This window comes from Fusarium subglutinans (assembly GCF_013396075.1).
Source record: "Fusarium subglutinans strain NRRL 66333 chromosome Unknown NRRL66333_c0000276, whole genome shotgun sequence".
Lineage (NCBI taxonomy): Eukaryota > Fungi > Ascomycota > Sordariomycetes > Hypocreales > Nectriaceae > Fusarium > Fusarium subglutinans.
In genome coordinates, this window is record NW_023502339.1 from 26,413 (window position 1) to 52,271 (window position 25,859).

At 48.9% G+C, this 25,859-nt stretch overlaps 9 protein-coding genes across 9 annotated transcripts; 2 read left to right on the forward strand and 7 right to left on the reverse strand.

Annotated features, from left to right (window-relative positions):
- Positions 1 to 515: 515 nt before the first annotated feature.
- FSUBG_12573 (glycine cleavage system T) lies at positions 516 to 1,841 on the reverse strand (the record flags this gene model as incomplete). Its single annotated transcript, XM_036677373.1, has 1 exon — positions 516 to 1,841. One exon carries the CDS (start codon positions 1,839 to 1,841, stop codon positions 516 to 518), a length of 1,326 nt encoding a protein of 441 aa, XP_036531955.1.
- Positions 1,842 to 2,559: 718 nt separating this feature from the next.
- On the reverse strand, positions 2,560 to 4,196 carry FSUBG_12574 (v-type H+-transporting ATPase 54 kDa subunit; the record flags this gene model as incomplete). Its single annotated transcript, XM_036677374.1, has 3 exons — positions 2,560 to 3,175; positions 3,249 to 3,774; positions 3,899 to 4,196. 3 exons carry the CDS (start codon positions 4,194 to 4,196, stop codon positions 2,560 to 2,562), a joined length of 1,440 nt encoding a protein of 479 aa, XP_036531956.1.
- A 1,546-nt stretch (positions 4,197 to 5,742) lies between these two features.
- On the forward strand, positions 5,743 to 6,858 carry FSUBG_12575 (uncharacterized protein; the record flags this gene model as incomplete). Its single annotated transcript, XM_036677375.1, has 1 exon — positions 5,743 to 6,858. One exon carries the CDS (start codon positions 5,743 to 5,745, stop codon positions 6,856 to 6,858), a length of 1,116 nt encoding a protein of 371 aa, XP_036531957.1.
- Positions 6,859 to 7,925: 1,067 nt separating this feature from the next.
- FSUBG_12576 (60S ribosomal L9-B protein) lies at positions 7,926 to 8,804 on the reverse strand (the record flags this gene model as incomplete). Its single annotated transcript, XM_036677376.1, has 3 exons — positions 7,926 to 7,979; positions 8,033 to 8,514; positions 8,759 to 8,804. 3 exons carry the CDS (start codon positions 8,802 to 8,804, stop codon positions 7,926 to 7,928), a joined length of 582 nt encoding a protein of 193 aa, XP_036531958.1.
- A 556-nt stretch (positions 8,805 to 9,360) lies between these two features.
- On the forward strand, positions 9,361 to 10,468 carry FSUBG_12577 (PEP8-vacuolar sorting targeting; the record flags this gene model as incomplete). The annotated part of the gene is made up of 3 exons (XM_036677377.1): positions 9,361 to 9,577; positions 9,662 to 10,276; positions 10,335 to 10,468. 3 exons carry the CDS (start codon positions 9,361 to 9,363, stop codon positions 10,466 to 10,468), a joined length of 966 nt encoding a protein of 321 aa, XP_036531959.1.
- Positions 10,469 to 10,741: 273 nt separating this feature from the next.
- FSUBG_12578 (DNA repair rad51) lies at positions 10,742 to 14,328 on the reverse strand (the record flags this gene model as incomplete). The annotated part of the gene is made up of 3 exons (XM_036677378.1): positions 10,742 to 11,568; positions 11,617 to 13,641; positions 13,695 to 14,328. The coding sequence occupies 3 exons, from the start codon at positions 14,326 to 14,328 to the stop codon at positions 10,742 to 10,744; spliced, it is 3,486 nt and encodes a 1,161-aa protein (XP_036531960.1).
- Positions 14,329 to 14,788: 460 nt separating this feature from the next.
- Positions 14,789 to 15,945, reverse strand: FSUBG_12579 (dna repair rhp51; the record flags this gene model as incomplete). Its single annotated transcript, XM_036677379.1, has 3 exons — positions 14,789 to 15,600; positions 15,654 to 15,801; positions 15,859 to 15,945. The coding sequence occupies 3 exons, from the start codon at positions 15,943 to 15,945 to the stop codon at positions 14,789 to 14,791; spliced, it is 1,047 nt and encodes a 348-aa protein (XP_036531961.1).
- Positions 15,946 to 16,885: 940 nt separating this feature from the next.
- Positions 16,886 to 17,530, reverse strand: FSUBG_12580 (30 kDa heat shock; the record flags this gene model as incomplete). The annotated part of the gene is made up of 1 exon (XM_036677381.1): positions 16,886 to 17,530. One exon carries the CDS (start codon positions 17,528 to 17,530, stop codon positions 16,886 to 16,888), a length of 645 nt encoding a protein of 214 aa, XP_036531962.1.
- A 3,988-nt stretch (positions 17,531 to 21,518) lies between these two features.
- On the reverse strand, positions 21,519 to 23,541 carry FSUBG_12581 (uncharacterized protein; the record flags this gene model as incomplete). Its single annotated transcript, XM_036677382.1, has 3 exons — positions 21,519 to 22,103; positions 22,162 to 22,676; positions 22,728 to 23,541. The coding sequence occupies 3 exons, from the start codon at positions 23,539 to 23,541 to the stop codon at positions 21,519 to 21,521; spliced, it is 1,914 nt and encodes a 637-aa protein (XP_036531963.1).
- Positions 23,542 to 25,859: the final 2,318 nt, after the last annotated feature.

Here is a 25,859-nt window from a genome sequence, read left to right on the forward strand (position 1 = left end):
GTATATAAATCAATAACTATACTTGCTCCGAACCGAGCACTGAGTCGTACAGCTGAGCACTTAACTTATGGTATTTCCCTGTAGTATCAGATGTCTGGAAGAAAAGGCGATCATATAGCTACGGCTCTGCTATGGTGTACCTCATAGTAGGCTTTGATCACGAATTTCCGCGTAGGACAAACTTCTTATCAGCCTCTCCATAACCATGACTACCGTGATCTCCAAGGCGCTTGAGGGAGTTTTGACAAGAATGTCGGTATCAATGGTGGGTTGACTAGCAATACCTCAGCCGAAGAGAAGAAGGCCGATGATATGGATGGATGTAAAGGGTAAGAGGTTGCTGGTAGCATTGCAGATGATATTTTAAGACTATTTATTTTCCGTTGGCTCTAACTTAGTCGTGGCCATAACAATCATAGACTCCAAAGTTTGCCCCCATGTTGAATTGTCCCCATTGACCACATGTTTAATACTTTGGCTCGCTTAATACATTACTCAATGCCATCGCTGTCTTTCTAAGCAGGTGCAGTACCCTTCCAGTACTTTGTCTGGATAAAAGGCATCTTGGTGACTGTTCCCTTACGGGCTTTTCCTCGTACCACAACGTCCACCTCGGTACCGGCCTTTTGATTACCGCTCTTGATGTAGCCCATGGCGATATTCCTGCCAAGTGTAGGGCTGGGAACACCACTTGTGATGACACCGATCTTCTCACCGTCCTTGTGAATCTCGGCACCCTCACGAGCGGGAGCTCCATCGACGAAGAGACCGATACGGCGGCGGGTGACGCCTGAGCCGCCCTTGCTCTTGGGTGTGAGTTGAGGGATGATGGTTTCGGCACCGTGGAAGCCTCCAGCCTCGCGACGGGCAGGAGGGATGATCCAGCTAAGACCAGCCTCGACGGGTGTTGTGGTATCATCGAGATCATGGCCGTACAGACACATACCAGCCTCGAGACGGAGAGAATCACGAGCACCCAGACCAGCAAGCTGAAGGCGCTCGGGGCCAGCCTTGCTAAGAAGGGCCTGAATAGCAGGGGTTGTTGTCTCAAAAGCAGGATATTCCTTTCCGTTGAATGAAATCTCAAAGCCGTCCTCTCCAGTGTAGCCACCTCGGCTGATGAGGACAGGGTGAGTCTTGCTGCCATCGGCGAGCTTAAGCTCAGCCCAGACGGCATTGCCAAAGTAGAGCTTTGACAGATCAACGTCGCTAGCGAGAACGTCGCTGAGAACCTCGGCACTCCGAGGGCCCTGGAGGGCAACGAGACCGGAGTTGTCGAGACGTGACCACTCAACATCTCCGCCGAACTTGCCAAGCTCCTCGTCAAGATACTTGGTGTCCTTGTCAAGACAGGCACCGTTGGTGACAACGTAGTAGGTATCCTCGCCAAGTCTGGTGACAACCGAATCATCAACGATACCTCCAGTACCAGGCCACAAGAACGTTGTCAACTTGCTCTGCATGACGCCCTGATTTGTCCAGTCTGAGGGAGTGAGTTTCTCCAAGAAAGCAGCTGCATCTTTGCCCTTAAAGATGTGCTGCACCATGTGGCTCACATCAAATAGTGAGGCATGCTCACGAGTAAAGTGATGCGACTGAGCAAGTGAGAGGTTTGAGTACTGAACAGGGAGCGAGTAGCCTGCGAATGGCACCAGCTTTCCTCCATTGGCAACATGAAAGTCATAGAGAGGAGTCTTCTTCAGATCAGAAGAACTCCCTGAAGCACATCGTACGCTTTGTTGAGAGAGTCTGAGAGCGCCGAATGATGTGGGCCGTGTAACGGCGGCAGATGATAAGATTCGGGGACCAGCCCTGGCGGCCAAGCTGAGGCTCTTCTTCATGGTGGAAATCAATTGTCAATATTAGGAATAAGGGAGGAGAGTCAATTGACCAGAAACAAAGAAAATTAATAAAGAGGAAAAGAGTTTGTACAAGAAGATAAGAAGCCGAAGGGGGCGCTTAAGACTGGTACATGGCATGCACAGTACATATCATGCAAGTCACAAGTCACCCAATTTGACAATTGGCGCTGGTGGGGTTGTCACCGAGTCTGAAGTCACTGAGTCTGAACTTCACCGAGTCACAATCAAAAGCGTCGCTTCTAATTCGCTTCTCCACGGCCTCTGCCTCCGAAAACCGACCCCGGACCCCGCAGTCCCCGGAGCGCCCTCCGAGGGCCGAAGCCAGAGGTAATACCTAGAAGGAAGAGAAGCGCGGCAAATGCTGATAAGAATAAATTATTGATAAAGGCTGCGTGAGACGGTGAGGGCATAAACTCACGGAATAGGATCCAATTGCTCAACACTCACGTTATTCTCACGCACAATCGTAATCGTAGTCGAGGTGATGCTGCTCAAACTACCAATAACTAAAAAGTATGCCATTACAAGCTGGTGCTTTCTCTTGTCCCCGCTCCTCGGCTCAGCTCAGCTCGTCTACTGTGATTCTCTAAGCTTTGCGAACTCGGACCTGCCAGAACTGACGACATCAAGACGCCCGCGTAATAAACAAGATACTCCAGCAAGACACTACACTTCTCTAGGATTGACCTCTGACAGTTCACTGTTGCTCAAAACTGTACTTCAACCAACCTCCAAGAGCTCGGAGACTCTCCCATCGCACGTTCTCGTCATCTGACTGCATGAGTTCCATGATCCTTCTCTTGAGCCCAACCTTCTCTAGTTGATATCTCTTCTCGGGAACCTCCTTCACCAGACATCCGACGTCGTTGCAGGCGATGGCAAGCACTTGCTTGTCGTTATCCCAGGGTTGTCGCATGATCTCGGCCAGCTTCCGAGGGATCTCTCCGTTCTCAAACTCAAGAATCTTGCGGGCATTCTCAGCCCAGAAGACTGTGTTTCGGTGAGGGGGCGACCATCGAAGATGACCAGACTGCACCTCAGCAACATACTCGTCGAATGTGGTCTTGGTCTTGGTGTACTCTTCCAGCATTTCCTTGAGCTTCGAAAGATCCTCCAGCAAGTCAGGATCAGTCAGATGGCGACCACTGATGTTCTCGAGAAGAGCGGGAAGGCGAGCAAGAACTGCAGTGGGTAGAAGTGATTTCTGGTTTTTCTCAAGAAGGTTGTAGAGTGTAGAAAGGATCAGCCGAGTTGTCTTTTCCTTGGGTGATAATCGTAGAAGGTGAGTGTAAAGAAGGACAATGTCGTACTCGCTGCGGTTCAGTATTAGTTGTAGTCCGGTTTTGCCCATTCTCCTCCCCCCCTCCCACTTGCAAATTCACTTACTCGTTGAGTTCATCGCCAATCTCCTCGGCTTCAAAACTTATCTGCCAGATCACAAGGAGAGCATGGTAGAGAAGCTGGAGGCCAACACCTCCACCCAAAGAACCACCAAAGCCAGTAGATCCGGTACCGGTGTTGCCGCTCCAGAGACTAGCAGATGAGCTGCCTCCATTTCCAATGCCAGCTGCAGTTTGAAGAATCTTGATCAGGGGCGCAATCGTCTCGCTTCGCTGGTTCCAGAATTGCTCTCTTGCGACATGCCCAAAGAGCAGAGACGAATACTCCTGCACAGCGATATCTTGTAGGCCGGCGTCGTTACTCTTGGCCAAGCCGGAGAGATAGGTGAGAATCACAGGCAGAGCCTGGAGGGTGGACCGGGACTCGTCTCGAGCAAGAGCCATGAGTGTGGTAAGAGCATGTGCAGTAAGCAATGGAATGGGATCCTCAGCATTAGTCGAGTTAAGCAGAGGCAAAAAATGTCGATAAGGCTCCTTTGTCTTGAGGAGGGCCTTGGCTAGAGGTGGAACAGCTGAAGATGTTATGTTAGCATTGGTGATTGGAGATTATGACGGAAGTCGCTCTATTAGTAGATAGACATGGACTACTCAATGGCACTTCCCAATGTCGCATAAAGATAAAAGGGACGCTCTTACCCTCGAGAAGGTCGCCAAGCAACACCAGGATGTACTGGATCACATTCGCATGCTTTCCCGCCGTCTCGAGAACGCTCGTCTTTCCATCATCGCCAACAAACAAGACGCGATATCCATCAATATCCCCTGACACAATGTCCTTTCTTTGCTCAGGCTTCTTGGCCTTATCTACAGCTCGAATCTTTGCATATTGCTCCTCGGTGAGGGTGCCGGCCCTGACAGCACCGTCCCAGGGAATGGGTCGCTGACGGATGTTGCTCTGGAGAGAGGCCAGGTACGTAGGCGGGTCGAGGGACATGATTAGCTATGATTACAGCGTCGCGGCTGCTAGCAGCGAGCGGTTAATTGTGGGATGAGCCAAAGGATATATCTAGGTGACGAGAACGGGGGGGAAGACGGAGATGGAGGAGGATGGAGAAGCTGGTAATATGAGGTTTGAAGTCGCTGGTGATGCAACCAACTTGATCTTGAACCGCGCGGAGCGTCACAGGTCAAGCTTGGGGCACCTAATGGAACCTTGAATTTGGTTGGAGCTTGGGTACCTAGCCACAACTGCCACACTCAGTGCCACAGTTTAAGAGTTTGCCAGATAAATGTGGCTGCTGATAAAGTATGGCTTGATATGACCTGTGGCTGTGGCCCTGGCGTCTCCTCTGCCAAGCTGATGACACGATTGAGTCAAAAAAGCCCAGACCGACCTGCAATGAATCCCTGAAAAATGCCCTCCCAGCCTCCGAGTTTTGTTTCCCTGCCTAAAGGCTCTGCTCCTCCCAACACCGCCAATGGGAAGAGCCAAACCAGGTCTCGGCTTGCAAGGACGTTACGATTGCCCCTGACAGTTTAATTAAAATATGCAGTATGCAAACGGCTTTCACTCTTATGATACGTGATCTGCTATTCTGGGGTGCCCGGGCGTGTAAGTGGTGATGACATTTACCCGCTGTACGAGGCCTAGCTCCAGGGCCGCAGACACGGGCCTACAGGGGGTGAGCACTGCTTGGGGGCTCCAGCTATCGATAGTTGTCCAGTGAGCAAGCACAGGCGTGGTAGTTGGAGGTATCATGAGCTGGCACCCCCACCATTGACGTGCATGGTATTTCAAGTCTCATCCATCCTCACCGACAAGACAAGAGATCGAGAGTTCACAAAAAAGAAGACTGAGTGTTCCCCCTCAAAACGTTGCCTCGAATTAAAGAGACTGATTTGTTGGCGTGTGGACCAGGTCCCTTTATTTCGGATGAGCGCGTGTGTGTGTCAAAGTGCCCTTCTAGGTAAATCGAAGAGGCTGGTATAGACTATAGTTGTAAGTGGGAGGTTGGGACTCAAGAGGAAGCCTTTCGTTGCAGCCCACCACCAGCCGCTTAAAACTCTTGGTGCAGCGCCCATTCAACGTTGCCGTTTCTCGTCTCTTTTTTTTCCTGCTTGTAATTGACCTTTTACTAACTCTTGGAAGTTTCTTTTTCCCAGGGAAACTTCACCACCAAACCTTACTTAGCCTCTCACTCACCCGCATCTCACAGCGACCTTCACTCACCTCCAATTCCACCTCCATCTCCATCTCGGGCACCAACAATACTTCCCCGCGACAACGCAGCCGCTTCTCCCGCATTCCAGAAACTAAGCTAAGCTGAGCTGTTTCACAAGGGACTCAGATAAAATCTCGCAACCGGTCTCGGTTCTTACCCAGATCAAATTCCTCACCTTGTGCACTCAGCTCATTTTCGAAACCAGCACAAGCTCTGGCTGGGATTGGCCTCAAACAATATCATCCCGACCCCGGCTTTGCGCCAATAACCACCAGCCTTTGAATAGAAGTGACGATCACAACCAGAAAAATCGCTACAATGCGCTCCGTGACGAGGCCGCTGCTGCTCCTCGCCGCGGCAGCTCTCTGCTCTGCCAAGCCGCTCCCCAAAGATGGTCTTCATGATCGCGGTTACTCATATCTCTTGCAACGAGCATGCGACTCACCCTGTGGCTCCGATAATCAATACTGTTGCAGCTCTGGCGAGACCTGCCAAACCTCAAATGGAGTCGCAAGCTGTGTCGCTGCAAAGGGAGGCTGGATCGGCGATTATACCACTACCTGGACGGAGACCAGAACTTATACCAGCACAATCATGACCCGCTGGGAGCCTGCTCCGGAGCCCACAAAGGGCGTTGACTGTGTGCCCAAGGACGATGAGCAAGAAGCATGCGGTGAAATCTGCTGCGCTGGCTGGCAGACTTGTGCGTACATGGGCCAATGCTCTGCGAAGCCTGGCTACGAGGAACCTACCGCTGTTGTGATTACCACTGATGGAAAGATCACCACCCAATACTCGGCTCCTTATCGAGTCACTGGTACCACCACCATCACCAACAGTGGTGCGCCCACCGAATCCGTGACTGCAACTGAGACTGAATCCGAGGCGTCTGCAACGGCCACCGAGACTAGCGAGGGGGCCGCAGCTGGCGAGACCGGAACCGGTGGTGGAGGCCTGAGTGCCGGTGCCATTGCTGGTATCGTCATCGGCGTCATCGCTGGTGTTGCGCTTCTCCTTCTTCTGTGCTTCTGTTGTATTGCCCGTGGTCTCTGGGTTGCCCTCTTCGGTAAGAAGGACAAAGAGAAGAGCGAGCGTGTCGATGTCTACGAGGAGCGATACTCCCGCCACGGCAGCCGACCACCTCCTTCGGCCTCGGCCCACTCCCGTCGTCCTCGACACAAGGGCTGGTTCGGCATGGGTCGCCGTGGTTCCCCGTCTTCGGCCGGCGATCGTCGTGAGAAGAAGTCGGATGGCAAGAAGTGGCTCGGTATTGCTGGTCTCGCGGCAACGCTCCTTGCTCTCCTCAATCTCAAGAAGGATAAGCGACCTGCGAGCACCAAGCCCGCGCGCTCATCTCGAGGATCATCACGATCGCGGTATAGCGACTCTTATTACTCATACAGTGACTACACCAGTCCCAGTAAGTCTCGCTGAGAACCCACCCACCTCGTCACTTTGTCGTACTAACAGTCACAGCAGGCAGTTCAAGCTCAGGTGGACGAACGAACCGCACTCGTCGCACACGAGACAGTCGAGCAAGGTCGTACTACTCCCGCGACAGCAGGCGATGAAGCCTTTAAATCCCCGCCCCTCAACTTTTATCCCCATTCGTCACACATATACTCCCCATCCTGTACATGTCTCTGCATTTGACATAAGGATTCGAGCCCACATTGTACACATTCGACTTGCCGGTTCACACATCAAGGCTACTGGCGTTCCTGGTTGTTCACATATTATGGTATTCTGTTGATATTTTTCCGGCCTCTGCTTTTTTATTTCTCAACATTCACCCCATTTCATCATTGATGTTGTTACTTTACCCACGCGTTCATGGATGGTTAATGCTGCTGCTTTTTGTTACTCAAGAGATCACGTCACGAAGGGAATTCAAGAAGACTAGATGAAATGACTCACAATGAAAGTCAAGAAGGAAAATGACGAGTTTGATATAACAAATGAATATACTGACGAGGCACGTCTTAATGTAAATGCGAGCCTCATTTTTCACATGCAACTTTTGATCACAATCGCCCCCATCAATCATAGACAGCCATTGATGTGCGTGGACTAATAAAGCTCCAAAATCATGATGCATTGACCCTTTTACCATTGAACGAATTGGATAGAATAGATCTTGCCGGACGGACTTCACGATAGACAAAAAAACGCTGTGGAAGTTCCCAGGCACAGATAATGTGCGAATTGGAAAATGATTGAACGCCTTTTTTTTCTTCTTATCGCAAAACACCTGAAACGAACCCTCGTCTAAAAGCCGGCCTTTTTTTGCTCCTAAAATGGTCACATGCACGAATGAACAGATGCAATTCGATTCGTTGGCGAGATTCAAGCGTTTGCCGGCACCAGAGTCATCACCTCTTTGCTTTTTTGAAATTTGTTTTGTAGCCCTTTTTTTGCTACATGACATGCAACGATGAACCCTTCGCCACTCCTGAGACCCAGAAACGCAAAAGAAACAAGATCCGTGTCCGTACCCGCGCTTATTCGTCCTGGACAATGTTGCCCTTCTCGGAGACGTACAGACCGTCAAGGAACTAGGCCAATCAGTAAGAGTCGGGAAAAGAGACAGTGTGATGCTATGTCCTACCTTTCGGATATCCTTGTTTCGCACCCGGCAGATCTGCTGGATATCGGCGGCACTTTGCGACACGTTCTCCACAGAGTTACCAGAGAGGACGAGCTCATCCTTCTGGGTGGTGGATGCCTCGACATCGACACCAGGCTGCATGACAATTCGGCGAACGAGCTTCTCGCCGATGAAGTTTCGGATCTCAACCTCGTACAGGTCGGTCTCGGCGTTCTTGGAGACGTTGACGTTGATGGGGAAATGGGCGTAGACGTATCGCATCTTGTACTTGAAGCCCTTGGTGACACCAATAATCAGGTTGTTGATGAGGGTTCGTACAGTTCGGAGGGTAGCGACATTCTTGCGGACACCGTGGTGGATCTCAATAGAGATCTGGTTCTTCTTAGGGACGGTGAAGTTGACAGCCAGGTGGCTGAGATCCTTGACCAGCTTGCCGCGGGGGCCCTCAACGGTGACAATTCGCGACTTAATGCTGACCTTGACTATATAGAGAAAACGAGTCAGCTTTTCCGTCTTGTGAGTTGTTGGAAATTCTCGTTTCGACGCTCGTGGATAATCCCCTCGTGAATTGCCAGAGTTCCCATTGTGAGCGCAGTTTATTGTTGTTGTTCATGTGCAGCCCCCATTTGCGAATATCTCTAGCAATTTTTCGAGGGGACCGATACCCAGATTATTCGAGCGACGGCGAGGATATCAGACTTGAAAATGAAATAGGGCGCAACGTACCCCCCTCGGGGATCTCAAGGAGCTCCTGGGAATGAATGTACTTCATCCTGCCGGCTGTGAGTTGATATCGGTGTTGAGGGATACAGGCGAAACAAATTCTGAGTTCTTGTGCGGGAAGAACATGGAAAGTGCGTAGGGCTTTCTTTTCCACGTGAGCGACTCCGGTGGAGTCTTCACGTGATCAGCATGGAAGCTCTGAGCCAATTAGATCTATTGGCAATGAAGAAAACCAGTTCTATAAGCAGAATATGGGTAATTGTGGTAGCAAAATATACTAGCACTGTAAGAAAAGTAATAATTGAAAGCCTGAGTGAATCTATTTGTTCATTTCTTGTTCATATTCTTGTTTGAATTCTCATCCCATTCATATCTTGTCGGCTCGTTCGGCCTTGTCAAGGTACCTCAACGGCGGCAAGCTCGGTGGGTCTTGATCGATTAATCCCCTGTCTCCCCGGCCGACGTCAGCGCCGACTCTCCTCAACAGCTCGGCCCAGCTCAGCCCAGCCATCCCACTATCATAAAGCTTGCGCCATAGCCTCATCTCACTTATCAACAAAGCACGCACTTGGGCAAGAGGCAGACGACATACAAAATCGCCCGCCATGTCGTACTTCTTCGCGACTCCCGTCGATATTGACGTCGTCCTCGATGATACAGATGAGCGTTCTATGGTCGATGTCAAGCTCGACAAGAACCGTCGCGAGAAAGCGCCTCTCTTTATGGATGGCGAGTCCGTCAAGGGCGCCGTCACTGTTCGTCCCAAGGATGGCAAGAGGCTCGAGCATACTGGCATCAAGGTCCAGTTCATCGGCACGATAGGTTCGCGACCCCTATACATCGCAATGCCTCCCTAACGCTTTCACACTCTTGGGAAGCTAATTCTGTTACTGACCTGTCGCAAAGAAATGTTCTTCGATCGCGGCAACCACTATGAATTTCTCTCCCTCAACCAGGAACTCGCTGCGCCTGGCGAGCTTCAGCACCCACAAACGTTCGACTTCAACTTCAAAAACGTTGAGAAGCAGTACGAATCATACAATGGCATCAACGTTAAGTTACGCTACTTTGTCCGCGTCACCGTTTCACGCCGCATGGCCGATGTCATCCGGGAAAAGGATATCTGGGTCTACAGCTATCGTATCCCCCCTGAGATGAACAGCAGCATTAAGATGGATGTTGGTATCGAGGACTGTCTACACATTGAGTTCGAGTACAGTAAGAGCAAATATCATCTCAAGGATGTCATTGTTGGGCGTATCTACTTCTTGCTTGTGCGCCTAAAGATCAAGCACATGGAGCTGTCCATCATCAGAAGAGAGACGACGGGTGCTGCTCCCAACCAGTATAATGAAAGCGAAACCTTGGTGCGTTTCGAGATCATGGACGGTTCCCCGTCGCGAGGAGAGACAATTCCTATTCGACTATTCCTCGGCGGGTTTGATCTAACACCTACATTCCGCGACGTTAACAAAAAGTTCTCCACGCGTTACTACCTCAGCTTAGTTCTCATCGACGAAGGTCAGCCAAGCCCCTACCCAATCCCATGTCTCAACCACTCAACTAACATCATTCACAGATGCTCGACGATACTTCAAGCAATCTGAGATTATCCTTTACCGCCAAGCTCCTGACGCCGCACCTGTTCTAAATGCCGGTACCTCATCACTACCTGCGCCCCCAGAGAACAAGTTGGCTGCTGTACAGGCATAAGGATAGATTAGAAGAGTCTGGCTGTTGCTCTGATGTACATACCATGTCAACTTCATGCGCGTCCTTTAAGCATCGGGTCCTGGCGTTTCGGGTTTCAAGGTTGGAAGAGCAAGATGATGGAAGATTTGTAGTTTCTGTTTCCTCTGCAAATCAAATTAATATATACACCACAAACAGTCCCGATAAAATGTCCTGTCCTGGGTATTTCGCCCGTCCGAGTTTTGAAACAATACACCTCTAGTCTACATAAAGTGGCCTGTCCTATTTCTGCATTCATGCAATTTCCATAATGTCGTCCGCCTCGAAGCCAAATTGGTTGTTGTGGATCGCTGCGATTCGGTCCAACTCATCCTGATACTGCTTGCGAATATCCGCCAATGACACCACCTTACGCTTTCCTGTACCTTTCTGTCCAAAGCCAGCCGAGGCCTCATCATAAATCCAAGCCTGCTTGGGTTCTACACAGCTGAGAGCATTAATAAGTAGGAGGTATTGCCTTGTCACCGGTGTATCGAGGATATCTTCCCCCGTAGCCTCATCTCCCTCTCCAGCGCTTTGCAGCTTGTGGATTCGGTCTAATACAACCGACGCGGCACCACGGTAGTTATTGTGCTTAATACGCCATGAGTAGAGGACCTGGTGGTAGGGGAATCCTTCTATAACATCCAATGATGTTTTTGTCTTCTGTGCCAGGATATCGTCAACCTCCTGTTGAAGACCAGGGAAAGGCAGAGCGACGAGCTCATTGTTGTGATAAGTCGCACACATTCTGTCGATCAGCTTGCGCAGATTTGAGATCTTCATGGCTTGATCCTTAATCGACACCAAGGTTGTGTGTGCAAGCTCGAATTGCGATGTTGCCACTGCAGCGTTGAACAAGCGGCTTTGCATGTCAGTCTTGGTGAACATAGCATCCTGCTTAGTACCCAGGAACTGCATGGCCAGACGGGCGAAATCAACCACATAGGAGTAGGCCTTCTGCTTCTCGAACAAAGCAACAATATGTGCATAGTACTTTGCAAGACCTTGGTAGAGGAGGTTCCACTCTGTGTCATCAAGCAAGCTGCTACTATGGCGGTCGCTTCCGGCATTCCCAGCGCCTGGCTATCTGTTAGTAAGGGATCAGTAACAAGATTGGGAGGACTTACTCATTCCAATGGCCGCTCTTCTAAAGAAAATCGCAGCGGTATTAAAATCATTCAAAGCCAGCTGCAAACGGCCCTGGACATATGTGGAGAAGGGGTTTTGGTCACAGAAAGGCGCAAGATCCAATGCCAAATCAGCCCTCTCTCGTTTGATGAGAGAGCACTGGACAAGTGGTGGTGAAATCTCAATATCGCTGTCCGGAGCGCACAAGTTGGTGACGAGATCTGTGACACTAGTAGCCAGTGGCTCACTCTGGTTCGCAAAACCAAGCAGGTGACCAACATGCGCCTCCAGTGCCGTCACGAGTTGAGCATCCTCGGAGCTCCTCTTTACAGCTCCGCTCTCGCTTTTTTCTCGGGTGCTTGGCACTGAGATTTCTGTCTGGGCGAGCCACTTCAATAGCTCCAAACGTCGCAGGGCCACGACGAGCTGTCTGAATACGTTGCCAATATCAACACGATTGTGAAGAGCCTCTGCCTCGTTATCGTGCTCATACTCCATGTGGACGAGAAGAATCAACTGGCTGAAGTAGACCTTCCGCTGCAACTCAATACTGTCTTGAACGGCTTTGACGACCAGTTTCCTACCAAAGTCGGTAAGTGGGTGACGTAAGTTCCGTGACTTGGCTTCCTCTGGTGCAGAGATCAGATTCATCACATCGGTGTAAAGCTCGTCTGTCACTATGTTAAAGTTTGGGCCAAGGACATCGACAACTTGGCTACAGTCATCCTCAGTGATGCCTTGCCAAGATCCAGACTTGTCGTAGAAACATGAGATGCGCTCGAGGTCTGTCTTGGAAGAATCCTCAAACAGCTCGGGTCGTAGTGCAGCATGGGAGAGCGCGATCAGATGGTCAGGCAACCCGGCGACCAAGTTCAAAGCCGCATTGACTAGAGCCGTTTGTGCAACGTGGTCTTCCTTAGGAGAAGTGAGGTTATGGTACAGCCGCTCCAAGCTACTGCACTCACGAATGGCTGAAAGGAAGTCGGCGCAGACAACCCAAGTCATTCCTGTAGAGGGGTCAAGTGTCAACCCGAGTGCTTCTCCTCGTTGCTTGTCCAATTCGAGCAACAGGCGGTAGAACCTCAACCACTGGGCCTCACTGGAAGCGCGGAAGGATTCGTACTCCATAGCGCCCGAAGAGCCTCGATCTAGCGTTGCAGCAGCCCCTAATATCGAACAAATCGACTCTGCCAACCCTCGAGCCTTGGCAGCGGTGTCTGGTTTTCCGTAGCCTCGCTCATAAATCGATAATGCTGCCTCTAGAGTCGATTTTGTAAACTGACCAGGCTTCAGGATAAGCTGGAGCCACTTCTCTGTGACATCAGTAGGATCCCAGGGGCCAGAACTCTCTGCGGCCTGTATGAGGTTGTCTGCATAGACGCCATCCCAGTTCTCCTCCCAGCTCTGTGAGATATTCTTACGGTCCACTTCGAGCCTTTGCACCCTATACGTCATGTTGTTCTTCCACAGGGTCCAGAGTTGGATAGCGCTCTCTGCAGGACAAGAGAGAGCGAAATCGGCGAGTGTCCACACATCAGAGGATGATGGCGTCAGTGGAACCAAGGCGTTATTGGGGAAGATGTCTTCGACGACGACGGTATGCGCATCCTTTGCGATGATCTTCCAGAACTTGAACTCTCCTGCGCCGATGGGTGAGAAGGTTGCGCATATCCTACTACTGCGCCCCCTTCCAACAATCTGTACTAAATTCGTCTGTAATGGATCAATAGCCCACTTTCCAATTTCCTGAGGGTTCCTCTCAGCATTGAGGATATCGCCTGTATAAAGAATTTGGCCATCGTTAATGTTCCAAATTCGCATTCTGTGATCGAGACAGACTGTGATCGCAAAGAGACTATCATCCATTCCGAAACTTGTGATTTGAATCGACGTGGCTGAGCTGTACTCCATATTGATCTTGCCGTTCTTGATTGTGTGTTTTCCCTGGAAAGGAAGAAGACTTCGGAGATTCTGCGCCCATCCCTGAACGTTAAAGAACGATTCCTTCCAGACAAGTGACGATGCTGCAATAATCAGCATTGGCATGTTTTGACATCACTATCCCAATAGTACTCACGTTCATGTGCTTTGTTCTTGTCAAGCCTGATCATTCCTCCATCGTTGACCGTAATCAACAGTGTCTCCGCGTTCACAGCAACCATGCGATGAGGATGTTTGAAACCCAATCCTGCCGGCGCTTGGACCTTGCCGAGGTCAGAAAGTCCAGCATCGACGGCCGATCTCTTCCTGAATAAATCTGGCCGGAGCGTGAAGCTATACAGCTGATATGCTTGGTCGAGCACAAAGACACAGAGGGAATCGTGCTCTTCGGGGTCCGAAAATGTGACGCATCCTGGCTGAATAGGTACTGAAAAGTGGAAGTTCAAGACAAGCGGAGAATCGGTCGCTGGTGTCTTCTTGCAAACATCAACAGCCCGAATGCTGAGGAGGGTGCCGTCCTCCAAGATCCTCCAAAGAAAGCTACGTGGTGTGTCATGCCAAGTTCGGTGGTAGACAGACGAGGCAGTCGCTAGGTTCTTCGTTCGAAATGTCGTCTCATCTTCTGCTGTGTTGTCGCGCGCCGGCTTTCGAAAATTGCGGCTCTGTATTGAATTCGAGGGTACTCGGATCGTGACAACAGAAGACGAAGTTGGGGGATCGAGGCTCACTCTTGTCTCTTTAAAGAGATATTGGGTATCAACTTGATCCATTTTCGCCCCATGAATCAAGTCGAGCGTGACGAGATGAGTTCGAATACTAGGCGTTGAGTTGGATGTGATGATGGATACCTGAGGTTGTTAACAAAGCGAAATCGCGTAGTAGAATTTCTGGCAGAGTCGCGACCCACGCTAACCTAAAAAGGTAATCAGCTATTGGTCACTGCATCACGACCTACATGGGAGAAAGATTGGATGCATCAAAGTTACGCAATATTAATCAGGTGTCAATTTGACGTCTTTCTTTGAGACGATTTGCTCCAAAGAACCTTGCTTTTATTGGCGAGAATTCCGGGTTTTCAGCCTAACCACCTTATTCTCTAACATTTAGGTAACATCCATCGCAAGAACCAACACATGAAGAAACCATTAAGATATGCGCCAGCAATCATACCAAGAATCATCACCATATACTCCAGTAATCGTACAAACATGCAAGGTCATCCGCTATCGTCTAATCCTTCTCCATGTCCTTTGGGGCTGGGTCACCGATGCCCTCCTCGCCAATGGCAAACAGAGTATCACTTTCTGGCAGGCACGGGCTGTCATAAATTTTCGCAATACGTGTTTCCGCACGACCCTTCTTGAGACTGATTCTTGTTGTACTGGCATGAGCGATGATGTTACCGCCAATGGGCTTCTTTGGATCAGGGTTGAACATGGCACTTGGGCCACCATCGACCTGAGCCACGACTTGATTTGTAATGACGACCGCGATACCAAATTCATCCGCCAGACGCTGAAGTGTCCTCATGAATTTGGCCAAGTGAGTCTGTCGATTCGAAAGCTCACCGCGGCCGCAAAAGTCTGTTCGGTAGAGCGATGTTGCACTATCAACGATGAGAAGAGAAAATCGGGTCTCACACATCATAGCTGCAGCCTGGTTGAGTAATTGAAGCTGGTGATCAGAGTTATAAGCGCGTGCGTACGCAACATTGTCCAAGACCTCTTCGCCAGAAAGGCCAAATCGGTTGGCAACGCCTAGTAGACGAACCGGTCGAAATGTGCCCTCGGTATCGATGTACATGCATTTTCCTTCGCCACCACCCATGTCAAATGGTAGTTGACAAGTCACGGCGAGTGTGTGGCAGATCTGACTTTTTCCGGTTCTGAATTCACCAAACAGTTCAGTAACCGAACCTGTTTCAATACCACCAGCAAGAAGAGTATCGAGATTCTTGGATCCAGTGGTAATAGAAATGAGCTCGCTGCGACGCTGGTGCATCTCTGTAGCTGTAGTGAAACCCATGGGGACGAGCTTGGAGGCTGTGATACTGTCAGTGATTTCCCCCAATGAATCCGATCCGATAGACACTTACCCTCTCCCAGGATCTTGGTCGCCTTCTGTTCCGAAATACCCTTGATCTGTTCCAGCACTCGTCGCGGCGTGTAGGCCACTGACTCGACTGTGTTGTAGCCTCCATCAATGACAAGCTGAATATCTCGCTTCGTCAAACCAGCAATTCCCTGCAAGAGTTAATCAGCGTCAACCTTCATCACAATTGCTTTTCGACAGAAGTTTACCTCAAGCGCGGAGAGTGGCGTTGGAGCACCAGGGCCAGGCATGCCGCCCTCTTCGCCCATCTGAGCCTCATCATACTCCTCGCTCATTGTGATGCTTGAATCCTTCTCCTGGATTGTATCAGTCAAAAAGGATAATCGCAGACTGCACTGTGAACTAGAAATTTGTAAGAAATGGATGAGAGGGGGAAGGAGGAAATCGCGGTCGCGTCTACCTACCTTAGTGGGGAGGCAACAGCGCCACCATTCTACGCCAAATCACGTGCCGCGGCTGACAATTACATGACGATCCACTCTTAATCAGTCAATGGAATTGGAGGGTTTCAATCTGTCAGCGGGTAGCCATTGTCTTTCACTCGCAAGCCAACGCTTCTGAGAATTATTTACAGATGATATAGAGTTTCTTAATTGGGTTGATCAGGGATCATAAATTTTCATTTAATCCTTTAAACCAACTTTGTGACTTCAAAATTTGATCCGTTTGCTGACCATGAGCCCCCTGCGTATTTGGCTGTGTTGATTAATATATGAGAATTTAATAGCAAGCACATGGACCAGAAGGCGCAAGCTGACACATGATGAAATTGCCAAAAATCGCAATACTAAGCATCCACTGGTTTACTACCTAAGCTTACCTGAATCATTCTGTCGCTTGGGATATAGATCCTCAGGAGGATGTAGTTTAGATGTAACTTATACTATTGCAGTGTTAAGGAGTGAATAACTTCGTAGATATCGCAGTTCATATATTGTCACGGACAAATAAATAATATGGAATATTTCACTTGATTTTTTATGAGTATTTAGGAAGTTGTTTGTAAAAGCAGTTGAATTATTAGTTGCTGTTGTACAAGGAGCGAATGGCCGAGTCAGGCCTACAATGCTATTTCATGCTAAGAAACTTCCAAACACCGATCCATGCAATGCTAAAGTCGTAAAGATGATTCATTACTGATCTTGGACTTTGTCGTGAAATTTGAGAGCGGGATAACAACGTCGTCAAGATTCCGGTTTGTGGTGTGAAGTCGCATTACTCGACGTTGATGCGGCGAGACTCGTGCTTCTTGGCCTTGGGAACAACAATGCTCAGGACACCATCCTTAAACTTGGCAGAGACGTTGTCCTGGTCGACACGAGTGGGGAAGTTGAAGCTGCGAGAGAACTCGCCGAAGGTGCGCTCGGTGAGCCAGTACTTGGATTGATCACCGGGCTTCTTCTCGACCTCCTTGGACTGTTGGTGGTGGGTGACTTCGGTGCTCTCGTGAGCCTTGGCCTCGGCCTCATCCTCAACCTTGGCATGGTGGGAGTTCTTGTCCTCATCGTTACCCTCGCCCTCGGCAATGGCGCCTTGGGACTGAGAGCCCTCGACGAGGCCAGCGGGAGGAGTGCCGGCAGTGTATGTGCGCTCAGTCTTGCCGCTGATGGTCATGGTCTGAGGCTCATTGAATTCGATGGTAACATTTTCCTTGGTGATGCCGGGGAGCTCTCCGTGGAGCTCGTAAGCCTCGCTAGTCTCGCGGACATCGAACTTGGGCTGCCAGTGGGTCAGGCCGCTTCGACGGGTACCACCGTTCTGTTGTCCCTGACGAGAGTAGCTATCGAAGTCGTCGAGGAGACGGAAGAGGGGAGTAAAGGAAGTATCGGAGTTGTAGAAGTTGCGAGGGAAGAAAGCCATTGTGTTTGCGATGTTATTTAAAAGTGTGTGTATGGGAAAGAGATGTTGCAGTGTGCAAGAGAGTTGAGTTATAGTGTTGTGGTTGTGGTTGTCGTTGTCGTTGTCGTTGTCGTTGTCGTTGAGTCTGTGGCTTGTGTTTGTTTCCTTGTGTGTGCTCTGATGAAGAAAGAAGTCCAGCTTTTGGGGGGGCAGAAGCCTTGCTTTATACCCATTTGATGAGGAAGATGTGATCTAGATGGGAGTTTCCTTACCTTTCGCGAAAGGTCGACGGATCTTACCACTTGGAGGTTCTAGAAATCGCACGACTGCAGAAGAGGACTGTAGAAGCATTGGCAAACCTTAAGCGAGGACTACTACGTGATGTTTACATCAAAATCGTACGAAATTAGGTGGCGTCGCGAGTCTGTTGGCTGCTCGTGGTTGCATGAAGCTGCTGGACAGTGGTGGATTATGGTGGAAGCTTCCAACCAATTCGGGAACGTAAATATGATACAGCAGCTGCGATACAGCCCTTGACTTCTGGCAGCCACGGAAACTTCTGGTCATCGTATCAGGTGTCATGAATATTACCCGACCCTGAGCAGGCCAATGAATTCGTTGAGGATTTACGCTGATCAGTTATCGGTTCCATGGACATTGGACAATCGAAGAATGCTAAGGTTAGGCACACTACGATGGATGGTATGTCTGGAGGAAATGGTCCAAGCGTCGAGGATGCTGACATAATATCCTTGACTCCATTTCTGGCTAGGTACCCTATATCTGGCTAGATCATGCTTGGACAGGAATGTTTCCCAGGTATAGGTAGGTACTTAGGTAGTTCAATATCCCTTCTCTGTATTACATACTCTACCTAGCTTCAATTTATTAAGTATTCTAGTAAGAGGTTCATGTTTATATTGTTTAAGGCTTTAGATTAATCCTTTTATTAGTAGTACTGTTATAGCTTAAAATATTCAATAGAGTAATGTTAATAATAATAGTATTATATAACTCCACAGTAGAAAGCCTTCCAGCTAAGCAAAAGTTCAAGGTAGCACTACCTTTAAATAAAAATAATTACATTCTAAAACGTGACAAAAATGTAGTTTTTACTCGATTCATCTGATTTTATTATATTACTTAAGAGCTACTACGATATACCTGAGTTATATTACATTACCTCTACAAGGACAGCTTATTTCAAACGAGTATATAACCTCACAACGCGCTGAAAAAAAGCCCAGTAGCAAGTACTACGTAGTAATTACAAAATATCTTATGCTAATATAATTACCTACGTATCAAGCTAATATAAAATAGATGAGCAGGCAAGGGAATTTGCAATCCATTTGGTACAATGACGGGCGGATATTGACAGAAGCTACCCTGAATTATACTAATAAGGATACGGAGGAATAAAGCATTAATAAATAAAATACCCTGCACTAGACTGACTGCTACTAGCTTAGTACCTTAAGAGTATATTTAATATTCTAAGCACCTGGTACCTTATATAAGAAAAATACAACAGAAGCCAAGAGGTGTTGCTGAAGAAGGAAAGCAGGATACTCTTGCCTTATGATTATACATTCACCAGAAGATTTGGAGATTATAATGCAAAATAAGAAGGTCTTCTCAAGATACTGGACATAGGATGAGCGTCCAAACTCATGAGGCACAAGTATATGAGCTGTAATGTGTCGATGATGAGTACTGATCCATGACCGAGGGGCCCAACCACACTATACCAAATTGAATATGAGATGTCTTCAATCAATTAGTGTTTCTGTGCTGGAAACTCCCAGAAGAAGTTAAACTGAGCACATAATCATATAGAGAAACATTTGCTGGAAATACAACCTTCGGGATGCAACCAATGGTATTGACATTGTTCAACAGGACCTAGAAGACATCATCCTCAATACGGTGACAATATCTTGTGTTTATGTACGGGAAGATAGACCATGGAATAAAGGACGAGACACTGGTGCCAGCTCAAGATGTGCGAGGAAAGCGACCTTAGTGGAGGAGCCAGTGGTGAACTCATTCAAGAGTTACCAATAAAGACGAGGATATATTGGGAATATCCTGGAGATGTCAAAGTGAACATCTGAATTGTACTCTAGGCGTGCGCCGTGGCTAATGGAAATATGGTTTTGTAGACCAGAGAGGTAGCTCTGGATATCGTAGGTGCACTGAATCGAAAGGTGTACGGCTCGGCGAGGCAAGGCCAGCGTTCGGTGGCAGATCGTTAGATTAAAAGGCTCAGACCTTCGTGAAGTTCGGCCGCAGTGGGAGACCCTGTCGTCATAGTTGAGCAAAGGGCTTATGAGCTGGAGGCCTTAGTAATGTAAATAGAATGCCGTGGTGATAAGGAGGTGATGGTGAGAAAAGAATGGGTGGAGACTCAGTGCCCGGAGAGACTTGGACGTAATGTACTAACCTTACTCAGATGTATAGACTTACTTACAACATGACCAAGTTAACTGTATAATAAGAATAATATTTCATGCCATATTTCCCATCGATCTCAAATTCGACAGGAAGGACAACTAGTAAGAGAAAATGCCATGCTTATTCGATATCATAGGCAAATCCAGGATCCATATCCAAAGCTCTGGTGATGACAAATGACGTAATTAGCGATAAAGTGAACAGGGGCAAACGGGATCGATTGCTCGTGTTTTTAATGATTCATTGTGGCTTTGACTTACTTGACTTGTTCTGGAATTTGCGAACATGATCTAGTTGTACGTTAGTTGGCAGCCAAGGTGTGATTCGGATTCAATGTACATCATGTCATCGCCACTCATCACCAAAACTCCATGGACCCAATATCAATGTGGGGTCCGAGAATTGGAGGAAAGAAGCAAAATGGGACAGCAAATGGCTACAAATAGTTAGACAAATGGGTGCAATGAGTCTCTGGCAAAGTGATCAACTACCGTATAAACTCATGAAATCAAGTAGCGCCTGTGGATACCACGCTAGTCAGAACTACTATGCTCATTTAGCCAATAGTGCTAAATAGCAAGATATTAGATCTTTATTTAGCTTACGGCCAATTAGAAGGTCTAAACCTAGCCAATTTGACCCACAGGCGCACTCAATTTCGTGAGTTTGTACGGTATTTGTGTCACATTATTCTCTCTCTTGGTGTTTGATGAATGAATCCTTGTGTTACCCACCTGGAAGGGTCTAGACCATCTGGTATCATGACGTAGTCCATGACGTTCTGGACCACATCCATGTGCAGCTAAGGTACCCCAGAAACCTCAGCTGCTTTAGGTCAGAAAAGGCCAAACCTCAAGTGGCTGAAAGTCAACTTGTCAGTCCCTTGCGCGTGCGTTAGCGCTACGTTTGAGGTACAAGATACTCCAGAGGTGTTCAGTTTTATCAGATTTCCGTTCTAATCACCCCCCCGTAAGTAAACATCTTCAGCCACAGCCTTGCCACATTTTTTGGCTTGACCAAGCCAACATTATTTGTCTCATCAATCACCGAAACCATATTGTAAATGATGCCCGATGGAATTCGGGCTTTCAGTTAGTTTCGACCCGCCGACGGGCGTCGACAAAATCTTGTATATCCGCGTTTTCCGTTGCCACTTGATCCATGATCTACCGAGGTTGATCAAGTTTGACGCAAGTACTTAGTACGGTAGATCCATGATATGATTTGCAGCTAGCTTGCCAGCTCTGCAGCAACCTCTTGAATACTGCTCAAAATCTTTAAATCGAGGACCATATCACCACCAAAGCCAAAAATAACGTTGAAAACCCGGATAGATATAATCATGAGACGTAAAACTGTCGTGTAGTTACATTTACAACCGTCGTTGATGACCCTTGCTCATCGTGAATTGTCAACTATGTCCAGCATAGATCCCAAACCGTATTCCAGTATCTTTGAATTATCTTCTCGGCAAGTGTGCTTTCAAGAGCATTAAAGTACCTGAGCAGCAGGAGTATCGCCTCGAGGACCCGGCTCAAATCTCCTCCGCCTCTCATTGTCCATATAGCCGCATTGGCCCGAAGCCTTGCATCATGACCATGGAAGCCCGCACGCCGGCGTCGACTACCCCTGCGTTCTGCGCGCGGTTGAAGAGCCCAATAAGTCTTCGTCCAACTGAAGGCTCTAGTTCCGTACCATCCCGAGCAATTTTTACTTCACGGTTTGAGTTCCAAGGATTGCGCAATCCTCTCGTGCGGTAAAATGGTAGTCGACTTGTGGATAGCCACTCCAGTTTGAAAGGCTTTCCCCATGTCTTGGCAGCACCCTCGTCCCCTGCATTACTCTTGGTGCTTGATGCTTCGCTTTCCGCATCAGACAAGGCATCGGCATCATCACGATCCGCCTCCCAGAAGATAGTGCCTCTGGCCGAGTCGTCAATGATACGCCCCTTGGGAGCTTGTTCGTTCGCTTCGGTCGGTATGGCTTTCGGGAGATCAAGGTTGGTCGTTGCCTGAGCCGTGGGTGCAAATTCGATGGCTGCCGCAGGGTCTTCGTTGATCTGCGATATCATCCTAGCATACCCATAATATTCTCCTGATTTATTGGCCGAGAAGACCAAGTATACACTGTCAGCGTCCTGTTCGGAAAGGTTAGTTGACAATTGGCTCAAGGGTATTGCGCAAAGACCAACGTACCTTGAAGGCTTTGTTCAATGCTTCTTCATTGTGAGATTGGGTAGCCCAGATGCCAGTGCTGACACTCAATTCGAGGTCTTCCACTGTCAGGCTCTTAAGAATGAAGAACTTGTCCTTCTGCGGTGTCTTCTCGCCGGCAACTCCAAGCTTGATGGTCGCTGAGGGTTCGGATGCCGGGCTTGCAATCACGCTCTGAGATGGTGACTTGTCTGCAACTTGATCCGCCTTGACTACTGTTGTAGCCACCGAAGGACCAGTCGGAGCTGTTACGCCAGCTGCACCCTCCACTGTGCTCTTGCGTAACCGGCTGACGAGGCGAACCGACTGGAATTTCGAATCGTGTAGCTTCTGCTGGGCTGCAGTACAGGTTTCTTCGTCCTTAAAATTGGCAAATGCACAGTTGCTCTTAGAGATGAGAAACAGTGATTCCAATCCTACAGCCTCTTTGCATACATGATGAACAAGGCTCATCAGGTCGGTTTGCGGGGGAAGGTTGCCGATCCAGATTGCATGTCCTGATTCACGAGTTTAGCCGACACTGACGGTCATCGAGGTAAGTAGCTTACCACTCTGTCGCGGCTTTCGGGGAGGGCCCCGAACAGCACTCTTTCGCCTCTCTGTCCCATCTGAGGTTTGCTTTAGCTCAGTTTTGTTGGGAGATTGCTTCCCAGCCCTACCTTGCCCCTGCTTGAGCCCCTGTGGATATATTCCACTCAAGTCTGCAGTCTGTGCCATAGCCCTTGGGTCGCTGGTCGTTGGTCCGCCAGCGGCATGGTGGCCAGTCAACAACCCATTCGGAACTGGCTGCGCGGCAGGTTGATACTGGGGTCCAGGGGGGTAGTAATAGGGAGACTGCTGAGAGCCCACCACCATCTGGTTAGGATAGTATGCCATGTTGTGCCTCTGAGAAATCATGTTCGCTGCCTGTGCCTGCTGCATCTGATTTCCATAGTACGGTGCGACCTGTGGCTGTATGTAGTAACCGTGGCCGGGGACTGGAAGTGGTGGATGGCCAGGAAACTGGGACATGTGCTGCATCATAGGTGGAGACCCCGTGGGATTCATGCGCTGGTGAACGTTTTGGGGATACTGTCCAGGGCGGAAACCCATCGCAGGGAGGGTGTTGGCCATAGGGGCCATGTTATATGGCCCAGGGCGAGGACCCGAAGAGGTTTGAGACATACCGAACTGTGCTGAGAACGCGTGCTGAGAATCGGTTGGATGCTCTTGAGAGTGAGAAGAGAACTCATGCCCCTGAATAGTTCGAGGCTCGTCTTGGTGTGGCATAGGATCGCCAGCTGCCGTTGTGTTGATAGTCTTTGCAGTATCCTGGTCGAGTGCTCCCACATCCGGGACTTGGGCGCTCGCTATGTCTCCCATTTGATGTATGTGTTGGTGGTACTCTGATAAAGATTGAGAGATAACCTGGTGCTGATCCATATCAGATTAGCAACTCCTCCAACTCAGACGCAGGTCTATGGCAACAAGTTTGTCAAAGGGTAGTATAATACCTTGAATATGTTCTCTATTGGAGTGAGGAAAGGATAGCAACAATCTGATGCCCGAAAGCTGTGGTTGTTTAGATGAACCCCAGGAGGCCTGCTAATCGTGCCGAAGTCACAAGTCAACAGGGCTTTTTCCTGCAGCAGAGCAGCCGCCTAGAGCTTCTCGCGTGGATTTGACTGGCTGCTATTAAAGAAAGGGCAGAGAGGGGAAATTATCGAGCAATTTTGTGGCCGATTATGTGTCAGAGCCGACGATAGCGCTCAGTGGGCGGGGGGAAATATATGAAGAACCCAGCTCTTACCAATAAAAGACTGAAAGGAGACACAAATTTGTCGTTTTGTATATAATGAATCTGCTTGTAGATCAAGAGACAAGGTGGCGGCGGAAGTAAATACAGTTCCTATAAGAGATTGTTCGAAGAAAGGCGTTTATTATTGCCCCCACGGGTAGACTAGCGAAGTCGTTGGACACCCGTTAACCCAATGCTAAGTTCGGAAGGGAAAGGAGCTGAATGATAAAACGAGATCGAATTTGGGGCTTGGTTGTGTTTCCTTATGGCGTAGCAGGGATATGAGCTTAGCCTAGGAACCACCGGGAGAGTGTTGTAGTGTTGAGGTGCAGTGTCAACTATTCGAAGTCGGCGATCAGCCACAAAGTTGGACTTGACCCGCGAAACTAAGAATTAGCTGTGATGAATAAGTGTAGGGGAAAAGGAGATATTGGGGCTCAGGATGGGCCGAGAAAACATTTGTTCATACGTTGAAGGAGCCCTGGGTCGTCTTTTGCGAGCTCGCAACGAGCAATGCCAGCTTCAGCAACAAATGAAGGTTACCAGCAATGCAAACTGACAAAGGTAGCTCTCCTGGACCTGTGAGCTTTCAGAAGAGAAACAGTTCCCAAGACTTTCGAGGCTTGAGAAGCTTTTGGGGGGCAAGGGGCGAAACCTGAGCCAACGATTAAACAGAAGAGGCTTTAACAACGGAGATAGCGAGTGGCTAATAGTCCAAGCTTCCGAAGCTAGGGCTCAAGGAAGGCTTGGAAGGTAAGGAATTGTAAGGAAACGCAGGGTTAAGAGGGATAGAGGGCCAAAAAGAGATCAGTTGAAGGGATGCTAGTGTGATAGATTCATGGGGGGTGTGGGCTACAGATGGGTATGATGGATGGGAAATACGATGGGCGATCCCAAGATGGTCGAGCTCTTAGATGGGATTTTGTTAGGGCCGTATAGGTGGAGGAGTGAGTAGAGGGAAGTGGTGGAGAGGAGAGCTTGGACAAGAAGAGGTAAAAGAGAGCGATAGTTCAACGGCAACAACAAGCCGTCAAGCCACACGATGCTCAAGTCACGAAGGCCGCAATCCATCGGTGATAGTTGAGCTTAAGCGAAGCCGACGTTCACATAGATCATTCATTCACAGTTCAATCTTGGAACAGATTGGCAGCGTCCCCTGTTCGACTGGGGAGTTCCAATCAAGTCGCACGTATTCCTACCATGTTGAAGGAAGACAATCATCCCGTGAGACGGTGGTGGCTGAGGGTCGCAACATTGAGCTATCCATTACCGCCACCGACCATGCGCCCACCATCTTGTTGAACGTTCAGGTACCGAGTGCCACAGATTCGCAACGAGAATGAAGTCAAGGGTTCACGGAGAAATGTGATTGGAGAGCGAAGCTTGAGCCGAGCAACGGCGCCGGCAGCAGGGAAACAAGGTGTAAGAAGAACAGCCACAGCAGAACCCAACCGGGATGACAGGGATGGGGGGGTTCGAATAGTAAAGGGTGGAGAGAAAACCTTGTTATAGTACGTCGTGGTGAAGCAATGGCAGAGGAGACAAGACCATTTCGACGCCAAGAAATGGTCTAACCGTGATATGATATGCGGTACTTCGCATTGGACTTCTAAATTTGTTGTTTCTGTGGGGAATGAATGAAAGGCTTCTTCGATGTCGAACTCCGGGAGCGAACCCAGCGCCTTGAGGCAATGGTCCCTGAGAACGGATGTTAGCGGGGTCCACCAGAAAGCACAATCTCCGAAATCAGAAGGTCTTTGATGCTTTTAGAGGGTCTCGTGAATAATAGTGGTTTTGCTTAGAGTCATACTAATCGTACAAACAGATTTCTCTATTTACATAAATAAATCTTAAAAAGGCTTAGCCTTGGGCTATAATAATATTCTTTTAGACAATTTTTAAA